At 47.1% G+C, this 11,514-nt stretch overlaps 3 protein-coding genes; 1 reads left to right on the forward strand and 2 right to left on the reverse strand.

The window, feature by feature from the left end:
* The first annotated feature begins 18 nt into the window (after positions 1-18).
* GSTUM_00001513001 (uncharacterized protein) lies at positions 19-1,618 on the forward strand. XM_002835633.2 has 6 exons: positions 19-189; positions 257-310; positions 427-516; positions 589-1,021; positions 1,065-1,290; positions 1,351-1,618. Exons 1-6 carry the CDS (start codon positions 83-85, stop codon positions 1,440-1,442), a joined length of 1,002 nt encoding a protein of 333 aa, XP_002835679.1. The 5' UTR covers positions 19-82; the 3' UTR covers positions 1,443-1,618.
* A 65-nt stretch (positions 1,619-1,683) lies between these two features.
* Positions 1,684-2,857, reverse strand: GSTUM_00001514001 (uncharacterized protein). XM_002835634.2 has 2 exons: positions 2,080-2,857; positions 1,684-2,021 (listed from the first exon to the last, which is right to left on the reverse strand). Exons 1-2 carry the CDS (start codon positions 2,820-2,822, stop codon positions 1,775-1,777), a joined length of 990 nt encoding a protein of 329 aa, XP_002835680.1. The 5' UTR covers positions 2,823-2,857; the 3' UTR covers positions 1,684-1,774.
* Positions 2,858-3,274: 417 nt separating this feature from the next.
* Positions 3,275-4,909, reverse strand: GSTUM_00001515001 (uncharacterized protein; the record flags this gene model as incomplete). XM_002835635.2 has 3 exons in its annotated part: positions 3,275-4,097; positions 4,155-4,774; positions 4,850-4,909. 3 exons carry the CDS (start codon positions 4,907-4,909, stop codon positions 3,449-3,451), a joined length of 1,329 nt encoding a protein of 442 aa, XP_002835681.1. The 3' UTR covers positions 3,275-3,448.
* Positions 4,910-11,514: the final 6,605 nt, after the last annotated feature.

An 11,514-nucleotide genomic window follows, 5' to 3' on the forward strand; every position in this document is an offset into this window, starting at 1 on the left:
TCTCCATAGCTAACTACAGTAGAGCTTCATATCTCACTCTAACCCAACCCAACCCCCCAGACTAAACCAGTATCCCGGAGAAATGGTCACCACAGAAGCCAACCCAACTCCACCATTCTCTTCCCAAAAGCTCCCATGGATCCGCACGCCATTGATAGAAAACAATGCTCTGTCCAAAGCTGCTGGATGGTATTTTCCCCCATTTGTTACTTCTCTCACCTGTAGGTGGGTATAGAAATAGCTAACAGCGCCACAGCAGAGTGCACATGAAAATGGACATGTTCCAACCTGCCGGTTCATTCAAATCTCGGTATGACTCTTATCTCTTATCCTACCCTCTTGTGTCATGTCCTGTCATGCCGCAACACTCCATGCACGCCACATTGAGCCCCCAAAGCTAACCAGCTAACGCATACGCACCCATAGAGGAATAGGAAACTACTGCCTCAAAGCCGTCCGCTCCAGACCCAATCGTCCGATCCATTTCTACAGCTCGAGCGGTGGTAACGCCGGCATGTCCTTCCTCCTTCCTCCCACACCCCTTCATTAACCCATCTCAACCGACTAACGCATTACAAAAAGGCCTAGCAGCAGTAACAGCCTCCCGGGCTCTCTCCCAGAGCGTAACGGTAATCGTACCCGCCACCACAACCCCCCTAATGAAGTCCAAAATCCAGCGAGCGGGGGGGGCAGTGGTCACTCACGGAGCCAGCTGGTCCGAGGCGGACGCGCACACGCGTGCGCTGGTAGCAGCAGATTCAATTGGCGTGTACTGCCCCCCCTTCGACGCAGAGGATATATGGGAGGGGAACAAGACGCTAGTGGACGAACTCCTCGATCAGCTCGCGGGCACGGGACAATCCCTCGACGCAATCATCCTCTCCGTCGGCGGCGGCGGGCTCTTATGTGGCGTGCAGATGGGCCTGCTGGAGCGTGGGCTTGGGCACATCCCGCTGATCGCGGTGGAGCCCGAAGGCGCAGCGGGTCTTGCTGCGTGTTTGAGAGGGGGCGGGTTAGTGGAGTTGGAAGATGTCTCGAGCATCGCTACTAGCCTAGGCACGAAGAATGTTGCAAGGAGGGCGTTTGAGCTTGCGTGCCATGGGAATGTCCGCAGCGTAATTCTGTCCGACACCCAGGCCGCCCTGGGTGCGGTAAGGTTGATGGATGACGAGAGGGTGGCTGTCGAGCCGGCTTGTGGGATTTCCGCGGCCGTGGTTTACGACAATGTGCTTAAGAAGGTGTGTCCCGAGTTGGGGCCTGAGAGTAACGTTGTGCTGGTTGTTTGTGGAGGTGAGCACCCTTCCTTCCTCCTCCGCGCGCGTTCAGAGGTGGACTAATGATGCGGTGCAGGGAATAGTATATCCGCGGAAATGCTGGCAGAGTATAGAACGACTTATGGCCGTTTGGAAACCCCGGTGGCAATCCATAATTATGCTAATTGAACAGCTCGTCGATGCTGTCGCGGGGGCCGGGGGGATATTCAGCTCAGTTTCTATTGTCACACTTTAGATTTCATGTCAAGCAATCGTTTCCCTTCCTTCCCCCTCCAAGAAGCCAAGAAACCAATAGAGCCAGATAAGCAATAAGAACGAAACCAGCCCAGAACTTGATAACATTATTGAGCAGCCACCACCACCGAGCAAGTGAAAGTGAAATTGAAAGAAAAAGAAAAAGAAAAAGAAAGAAAAACTCAAGCACAATCAAAAGAACCCCAGTAGTAGAACCATAATCAACCAACCCCTTTTCTCCCTCTTTTTCCTCTCCTTCTCTCCCTTCAGACCGAAGCCTTGACAAGCCCCACTCTATAATTCCAGTAATTCGCTCTGATAGGGTCAAACTTAGCAGCCAGCAACTCGAGAGCCTTGACCGCTTTTCCATGCTCCTCCCGCTTCTCGGCATAAATATCGGCCAGCAAGTCAAGTGCGTGTGAGGAGGTGATTTTATCCGGGTTATCGAGGGGTGCGTATCCCAAGCACATGCTCTCGACGGATGATAGCGGCCGGTGGACCTTTTTGAGGACACTTATATCATCGTCAGCCCCAACCAAGAAGAGTGATAAGAAATGAGACACAAACTAACCCACGAAGATAATTCCAAGCACTAGCATTCTGCGGCGCGATAAATACCGCATCCTCTATGAAGGCGATCTCCCTCTCTACCACCTCCTCTACCACCTCCCCTTCCCCCTGCTGCCGCGCGTCCATCCCCCCTCCCCCAAATACCACAAAAAACCTATGATTCCAAGCCGAATTATTCCTGACATCCCTCTCCAACAGAGCGGACACAAAGCTCAATTCCCCATCCCAAGCTTCGAAGCGACGAACTAGCCACTGGCGATAACTCCAGACGTGATAATTCTTCCCGTCCTGCTCGAACATTCTGTTCATGAACTCCTTCTCCTCCCTCACTAGCTGCTCCTGCTCGGCCGGAGCAGCGGCAGCGGCAATAGCTTCGACAACGGTCTGCCTGTGGTTCCAAATCTGGTAATTCTTCTGGTGCCGCAGGGCCAGATCATTCAAAAACTCTAGCTCGCGCCCTAACTGCACCTCGCCCGTGGCGGATAAAGCGAACAGCGTCTTGGCGCGGTATACCCAAATGGTGTAGTGCGCTGGGTTCATTTCAATGATGTGCGCTGTGACCTGTAGCACGCGCGGGGAGTGCTCGTTTTTGGCCATGATGGCGCGGAGGTAGGACATTGCCTCGGTGTACTCTTCCGTGTAGGCGATTTGTGCAAGTGGGTACTGGCCGTCGTCCTGCGGGAGGGGGAGGAGGTCGGCCCAAGCCGGATCTGAGGCGTAGGAGTATAGGGGTGTTGGGTTCATGGCGACGGTGATGATGGGTCTGCTTTGTATTGTCTTCGTCGTTTTCTTTTATTTTCTTCCGGTTGGGTAAGGATTGGAAGGTCGGGGGAAGAGGTCTTTGTATGATAGCTGTGAAAGAGATGTGGCGGGATGTGGTGGGAGGCAGTGCTGAGAACCGGGTCAAACATAGGGGTTTATCAGGTGGTGGGGTAAGATGGAACTCGAGTCGGGGGTGAGCGGCTCAGGTTGCCAGCCCACCGTTAGGAAGTATGATAACAGACCACAGATCAGGAATAATGAGGAATTCGAGTTCTCTATGATGAACCAACTCTACAATACTCGAGTACATAAGATAGACTATCTATTATACACTATGATATGATAGCATGCCAGACCCCCGAATCTCAAGTGCTAATAAACCAACAATAACTCTACTCCCTGACTTACTCGCAGCAATCCCTTGCATAAATTCGAAATACCTAATTCCATACAGGCCCGGATCCTTTTGCGCTTAAAAAGTCAAAAGCTAGCGCAGCGTAGCCAAAAAAAAAAATAGAAAAAAATAGAAAAAATAAGACAAAGAAACAAAAGCCGAGAAGCGAAAAGTGATTAAACGTGTTACAAACCCCGAACCCAATATTTGGTGCTTAATGCAGGCAGAAATCCGAGCCCTCGGCAATCCACTCCCGCCAGAACCTCCATCCCCTGATCCCTTTGCCGATGGCGCCCACCCCTACCAACGCTTCAACTCCTTTCATACCTTCGACTCCCAAAAACATTTCCTGGGTGATCTCGGTCTCAGCGTCGCCAACAACGGCTGGCCATAAGACGCCAACGCCATCCCCTCCAAGAGTCGTCTGATACTTTTCGAACCCCTCCGTTCTGAGCTTAGAATCCAACTCCTCCAGGATGTTGGCCTTCACTTTCGGCTTCAACAAGGTTATTGAACACCCTCCTCCCCCCGCACCAGTAAGCTTTGTCCAACCGATCCCGGTGTGATCAATCAGCTCCCGAATCCGCTCCAACTTTGGATGAGAGACACCGAGCGAGACCAACAAGCCGTGATTGATGCGAATAAGCTCACCGAGCCGCGAAAGAGATGGGCTTCCAGAAAAAGAAGTGAAATCGGGATCCGATATAACATCATGCGCTTCCGCCGTAATACGGTCAATCGTGTCCAGCATTGATTGTGTAATCTCCGGATGCGCATTAAGCATGTTGCGAACGTTGGCCAACTGCTCAGCAGTTCTTCTCGGCTGTTTTGTGTCGACCAAAAGTAGAGGGAGCTCGGGAAAGCTGCGAGACGCGTCAATCAATGCATCCACTATATGAGGGGAATTTTTGGAGACTCACTTCCTCAAGTGAGTGACCTCGGGGGGTAGACTGTAATCCGTTCGTTTGAAAAGCACAGCCCTCCCTCCTGTTGCCACAGTATTGTCGACACCACTTGGATTACCATGAATGCACATCTCTCCAACAAATGACCAATTGTTAATCCTTTTCAGCTGCAATTGAGTCTCATTCGACAACATTCCCTCAAATGGTGTCGCCAGAGTTCCCATCTGCAGTTGAAGAGCTGTGCTTAGGCAAACCGAAATACTCGCACTACTACCCAAACCAGCGCCGATAGGAATTGCTGATCTGAGAGTATAGATTGAAGCAGGAGCATGCTTAGATCCGAGCATGAGATAGAGATAGAGGAAAGCAGAGGCCGCCCCTTGTTGCACCTTTCCAGGGATGGCTGCCACCAGCGGTTTAACCGTTTCCAACAGCTCCTTGTCCAAGCGCTCCACGGTATCAAAGTAATATCTCTTCTTTCCAGGTTTGGAGAATATAGCCCATGGCAGAGAATCAATATCCCAACTATGGTTCAAGCTAATATCGGAAAAGTTGAGGGACAAAGTACGGCTCGTCTTTGGAAGAGGCGTTACCAACAGATACGACCGGAGGGAAAGCGCAGCTGCGATTGCGGCCTTTGCCATCGGGTTTTCGTCAGCAAAATTTCTTCAAGAAAATATTGCATGCCTCCATCGTCGGGAAAATGTTACCTTGCCGTAAACAACGGCATGCTCGCCATAAACAATTACTTTTCCAGGCGCAGAGACCATAAATGGTGGAAGCTGGGAGACGGTCGAGGCCCGGTGAGCTCTGGGTCGGGGGAGGGTTTTTGCGACATTTGGCAGATTTCTTGAAGGGTAGTCCTAGAGTTACATATGTAAGCCGAGCACAGGAACAGTGAGGAAATTGTTAGGACACACTGAAATACTACTATGCTCAGCATTCGCCTCGGGTTTTTTTTTTGTTGTTGACGTCGTTCCAGCCGGAGCAGAGTCAACCTGACCGGGGCTCAGGACCACAACACCGCCATTAAGCTTCAGGGAGGATAGACCATTGACAAGGGGAACAGACTGCTCCATTTCGGTAGCTTCGACCGGAAATTTAGAAAAGTTGTTCAAAGGTTGCTTGTCCGATTGCTGTGGAGGGCAGGCCTTTTGCTGTAGGGCTTGAAAGGAGGAAAACATTCAGACCAACTATAGGGATTGAGGTGATGAGTAAGGGTACTATTTCCCCCGTCCGTTCTTCAGACTGTTTTATTTTTGTTTTATTCTCCCTTTTTTTCTCACTCTTTCTTTTTTCGCTTTGTTTAATAGGGCAATAAGGTGGAAGGGGATAATGTTTGATATATTAGGGGGGGGGCAGTGGTGATTTTCAGGGATAAGTGGTGACGGGGGAACTGCAATATTGGCCGGGGTTGCTGAAAGAGTGTAGAAGTGCAAAGAACGGATGTTGGTTTTCAGGGAGTCAAACAAGGGAACTGGGGGGTTCGTCGTCAGCAGACCAGGAAAGGGGAGTATTGGTGGAAGAAGAGACCAAAGTGAAAGGAAAGAAGAAAAAGGAGGGAGAGCGATATTAGGTATGAGATGGATGGATGGTGGAGGGACGGATGACACAGCTCTCTGGCCATTCTCCTCCGATAATCTTCAATTGACAGATACCGGTGGTAGCACTGGGGACTTTTTTTATTTTTATTTTTTTCTCTTCCCTTTTTCTCGAGTACAGTACTTGTACTCGTACATTCTTCCCTCTTCACTTCGATCGTTTCTGCCGGAGATCTCAGAGCTGAACAGAAGCAAACACTGCACAACAATTGGTGTGTGAAAGACGAAGAACGATAGGATTCGGTAGCTAAACAGAGCGAGTAAGGTACCGGCACACTCGAATACTCGAGTGACAGTTGCATTAAATCCCCTGATGCATGCCTCATCTCTCCTCCCATGATACTTATCCCATCGCACACAATCCTGCCAGGAACCGGGAGTGGAAGCAAGAGCGAGCCCCATTTTCCCAGGATAGGAGTGACTTGGCCCAAATCGGGGAGAGTCAATCCCATAAACGTTAATATACAACTTTTTACGCGTAACCTACCCGAGGTGCAAGTGCAGAAACACCCAGCACACCAGACACCCACATCCTCACACACCCCCAGCCAGACGGACAATCGAGGGCCGCCCCTCTTGCGGGGACAAATATTGTAAAATAAAATGGCCGGGTTCGTTTGACGGGATATCAGCCACAGATTTATCAAATTCCCAACGCCCTCAAGCACTGTACGAGTATGGTATCATACCGTCACTTAAACCTCTATCATGGAGACTTTGTAATAATGTGACTGAAGGGAAATAATTATCTATGTATATATTAAAGTGCAAACTGGAGGAATAAGGTAAAGCGGTAGCCAGCTGAAAAACAGTAGAACCAGTAGGTGTAAGATTGGGCTGTGGAACTAGGTTGATAAATGAATCTGAAGGCAAGGCAGAAATCCAATTGGATGTATAGTCAACATTGTACAAGGAAAAAATCTTATATCTCTTATTTATTGGTTTAATAGGCATACAGTAAGTGTGGTAGCATCACACTGAGGTGTATCATTATTACATCTACTGTCATATATGAGAAAGTTAAATAATACTGCTAGTAGTAATTACGAATAAGACTGTTTAGTAGTTCCAACTTCTGAATCCATTTAGACCTTGTTAACTGGAGTTTTAGATCTGATATGTGAAGAAAATCTTTGAAGAAATTGCCACAGAGAAATTGCCGGAAATATCTGATTTTGCTGTACTTTCTACCAGAAACTGTTGCTTCCTATTACCTGTCTAGCTCCTATGTGCATCAAGATCATTAGAAATAGTCTTATCTCTACTTCCTCATCTTCTTCCACCTCTCTCTCAACCCTGTTGTCTTTTCGGCAGCATAGGTATTTGTTTGCTGTAACATGTCTTCAATTACTCACTCATTTCAGAAAGATTCAAGTATCTGAAATATAGTTGCTTCACAGTTATCCTAAGAGAGTAATGCCTATATCTGGTGTTTGATTTGAGGGCCTACATGTGTATATCTGCTATAGGAGATCACTTCAGATGTTCGATATTGATTTGGTTTTTCTACAGTTCGAACATTTCTCTTTGCTTGTCTGACCACCACTAATGTAATAATCCCTCCTTGGATAGTTAATTCTTGGCGACGGGAAACGATACTTCTCTTCTTCTTCTTTCTTCGTCTTACGATAGCACTAGGCCTCTGCCTACATTACTGATAGTACAAGACCTTTGTCTTCTATCAGAAACGCCTATTTTAAGTTTTCACTAACTTTTCTGCGTGAAGAGTTCTCCTTGGCGTAACGATTTTGTTGCAATCAAGATAAAGATCATAAAAGTGTTTTTAGATTTGATAAAGTAATAAGTAGGAAAAGTACTTAGAATTCAATCTAATTTTATTTATACTAGTACCGCCGACACAGGCATACGACCTGTCTCCCCCATGCTCTAAACAAACAAACTATCTAAAATATACTACCACGGACTGTTCTGCCCTGCAGCCACTCCTCCCAAACATAAATCCAAAAATCACTACCTACATGGGCTCTCCGGTGCTCATGACGGCTAGCGTCACTCTGGATTTACGCGTCTTCCCACCCAGCTATCCAACCACCATCTCATACCCTCACTCCTATCTGCCTCCAGCACAATTTGGCCCACATACTCAACAAAGGAAACATACAGTCTATCCCAACATCCCTCTGTCCTCTTATAATGTAGTCCCAGGTCCAAGTACCCCTCGGCCAGAACAATCCCACAAAATGAACAGCGCTCTTCTTTTAACAACTTATTTGTCTTATCCCACCGCAAAGCTAGCGAGGTTGGAGTCGTGAGGTCCAGCTCGTCCCATTGCTGGTACCGAGAATGTCAAAACTGATCGTGACATGTCCGTAAACAGCGGGGCTTTTTCTCAAAGTGTTTGGTGAAGATGACTCGCTTCTGGGTGGCCATAGCAGAAATCGCAGTCCCACAACAAGGACAGTTGCAATATCGCTGGTGTCATGAACATGGCTTAGCATAAAAGAGGTTTTCAAGTAATACATAGTTATGAGTCACAGGTATGTTATTGTTTCGCACATATGACTCATTCGGGTTATATGATTTGTTATGCGTGGAATTTATAATGCTTTCACATATAGCTCAAATATGAGTCATGGGATGTACGCCTGGCGAGTATGCCTTGCGAGGGTGCCTTGCGGGTAAGCCTTGTGCATATGATTTATGTTTTGCACATGACCTCATTATGAGGTCATGGGTTTCACGCACATGACTCAGTTGAGTTATATGATTTGTTTATTAAGTTATGATTGGTTTATGAGTGTTTGTAGATGACCTCGCTATGAGGTCATGGGTTGTAAGCAGGTGATCACTTTGGGTCACATGATTACGGGCGAGAAGAATACTATATAAGGAGGCCGATACGGCCTAGGAAGATAGGTTCTTCACGCTTTGTTCTAAGTACTTTTCCTACTTATTACTTTAACGAATATCAAACACCTTTATGATCTTTATCTTTATTGCAACGGTATTGTTACGCCGAGGAAGGCTCTTCACGAAGAAGAGCTAGAGAAAACTTACGATAGGCATTTCTGATAGAAGACAAAGGTCGTGTACTATCGGTAACGTAGGCAGAGGCTTAGCGCTATCGTAAGACAAAGGAAGAAGAAGTAAGAGAAGAGAAGTATCGTTCCCCGTCGCCAAGAACTAACCATCTGAGGAGAGATAGTTACATTACAAAGCGTCACCTAATGCGACGCCAAGCAATACAAGATGGCATCCTTCAATCCAGGCAGGGAGGGAGATATCGACATCGACGATCAAAACCTTAACCAAGGAGGATTCAGCGATGTCCTAGATCACGTCTCAGCAGAACCCTTGAGAGCAGCAAGCCCAGTAACCCCAGAGAAAGGATCACCAGTCAATAGCTCTCCAGCAGGAACTCCACGACCTGTGAGAATGTCGGGATCAGCAGTACCTGGGCCACTGGCCCCAGCCGCTCCGGCACCAGGAACTAGCATACTTGGAATGACTGAAAATCAGTCTCAAGCATTTCTCGCAGCAACACGAAACACAGGACAAGGGAATGTCCAAAGAGTGAAAGTAAAGGAGCTAGATACATACGAAGGAGCTGAAGACAAGCTACGAATATTCATAGTGCAATGTAAAGGATATTTTGCTGTTAAAGGATATGGAGATTAGTATGACGAGATCAAGATTCCATATGTGGAATCTCCTCTCAGAGGACTCGCGGGACAATGGATCATGCCTTTCCAAGATGGAAGATATCAGAGGGAATGGGTTACATACGAAGAGTTCAAGGTGACACTCTTCGAACAATTCGGAGATTCTAACGTTAAAGAAACAGCAAGAAGAAAGCTGGAAAAACTCCCACAAGGAAAACAAACTTTCTCGGCATACTGGAATGAATGCCGACTATTGGAATACGAGGCCGAGTTTGATGATGCTACTCTCTACGTCATCCTCTTGAGAAACTGCAGCAAGAGACACCGAGAGGTATGGGGAATCTCCGACCTGTGCTATACAATAGTAGAACGATTTGCTAGATAGGCGATTGACAAGGAAAGCAAACTAAACATCGTTCGAAGCAACTCGGAAAACACTATAGCGTACAGGGTGGTCCAATCATCCAGAAATGTGGACGGAACCTTCAAACCGCAAGCAGCTCGAGGAGAAAGTTGAGCATTACCACTAGGTGAGCCAATGGAGTTAGACAAATCAAGAGCAGGACCTGCTCTGAACCTGTCTAAGGAAGAATACGCCAGAAGAATGAACGGGCAACTCTGCCTAAGGTGCGAAAAAGTAGGACATAGGATACGAGAATGCAGAAGCCGACCCGACAGCCGATACCAAGGGACCAGAGCTGCGGGAAATAATCGTTTTCAAAATCAAAAAAGGGAGCAACATTCGCGAAATAATCGCAGAAGATTCACCGGCGGAAAACGACGAGGGTCCTCAGTAAACAGTGGTCTGGGAGACCCAAGATGTGGACCTGGAAAACCCATCAAGTTAGCGAACTACTACACAGCACTACACACGCAAAGAGGAGAAGAAGACGGAGATCATGTGATGATCAAACTGAAGATATACAATGAAGAAAACGAAGAAACAACAATATATGCAATGCTCATCTCTGGGGCTACCGAAGACTTCATTGACAAAGAAATATGCGACAAATATGGCCTTCACACCAAACAAGCAAAGGAAGTGAGACAAGTCTACCTAGCGGATGGAAAGCCAAGTGCTATGGGTCCTATAACCCATACAGGGAAAGTACCTATGGACATTGACAGCCAGAGGGAAACGGCAACCTTTCAGGTACCAGATCTTAAAAACCATGAGATAGTCCTAGGAATGCCATAGTTACGAAAGCATAATCCAATGATCGATTGGAACGAGAACAAGATGACCTTTGCAAGCGAACTATGTGCGACATGATATCTCAACAGTTCACCTGTGGTTTACTCGATACCGATAGGAGAAGCGGAAGAAGAATCTTTGCATGCAAAGTTCGCCGAGAGGGGCAAGATAAAAGAGTCCGGATACAAAGACTGGACCAAGAGGCAAGAGTGCCTACCAAGGGTTCTAAAGGAGCAGCAGGACATGACCTGTATGCCAACGAAGAAATCAAGATACTTGCCAACGGGCAGGCAACGATAGCAACAGGAATAGCCATCGGACTACCAGAAGGCACCTATAGACAAATAGCACTCCGCAGTGGTCTAGAAGTCAAACATCGACTCATGACCATGGCCGGGGTAATCGACGTCGACTATACAGGTGAAATCAAAGTGGTCCTGGCCAACTTGGCTCAAGAGGACTACCAAGTCCAAAAAGGTGATCGAATCGTACAGTTGATAATTGAAAAAAATCAACAATGAGGATCTGCATGAAGTAGATCAACTGGAAGAAACCACAAGAGGAGAAAAGGGATTTGTAAGCACGGACCAAAAACAGCCCGATACAACAAAAAGAATCGAGATCAAAGAGATCACAGCATAAACCTTTGGAAGGTACTATCAAAGGGGACATACAAGAGGAATTCTCAAATGGACATACGAAGACGAAAAAGCAATCCTTGCGAAAATCAACATCAGCACGGAGCTAGCAATCCAGAATAAGAAATACCAAAGTAAAAAGGGATGGAGAGAATTGGTTCCAAAGGAATACCATCAATTCACTAACCTATTTCAAGAAGAAGAAGCTACCAAGCTACCACGTAGAAGACCAGGAATCGATCACGGAATTCAGCTGGATAAAGACGAAAAAACAGGAAAGACAAAAGAGATTCCCTACAAGAAGTTATATCCACTAGG

The sequence above is a fragment of the Tuber melanosporum genome, assembly GCF_000151645.1.
Source record: "Tuber melanosporum whole genome shotgun sequence assembly, scaffold_111, strain Mel28".
In the NCBI taxonomy this organism is placed as follows: Eukaryota; Fungi; Ascomycota; class Pezizomycetes; order Pezizales; family Tuberaceae; genus Tuber; species Tuber melanosporum.

Excerpts from the sequence above, each read along its gene's own strand:
- GSTUM_00001514001 (XM_002835634.2), bottom strand. The coding sequence starts at position 2,822 with ATGAACCCAACACCCCTATACTCCTACGCCTCAGATCCGGCTTGGGCC. Across the intron at positions 2,022-2,079 it reads GCTTGGAATTATCTTCGTGG|TGTCCTCAAAAAGGTCCACC; the intron begins GTTAGTTTGTGT and ends CGATGATATAAG.
- GSTUM_00001513001 (XM_002835633.2), top strand. The coding sequence starts at position 83 with ATGGTCACCACAGAAGCCAACCCAACTCCACCATTCTCTTCCCAAAAG. Across the intron at positions 190-256 it reads CTGTCCAAAGCTGCTGGATG|CAGAGTGCACATGAAAATGG; the intron begins GTATTTTCCCCC and ends ACAGCGCCACAG. Across the intron at positions 311-426 it reads GCCGGTTCATTCAAATCTCG|AGGAATAGGAAACTACTGCC; the intron begins GTATGACTCTTA and ends ACGCACCCATAG.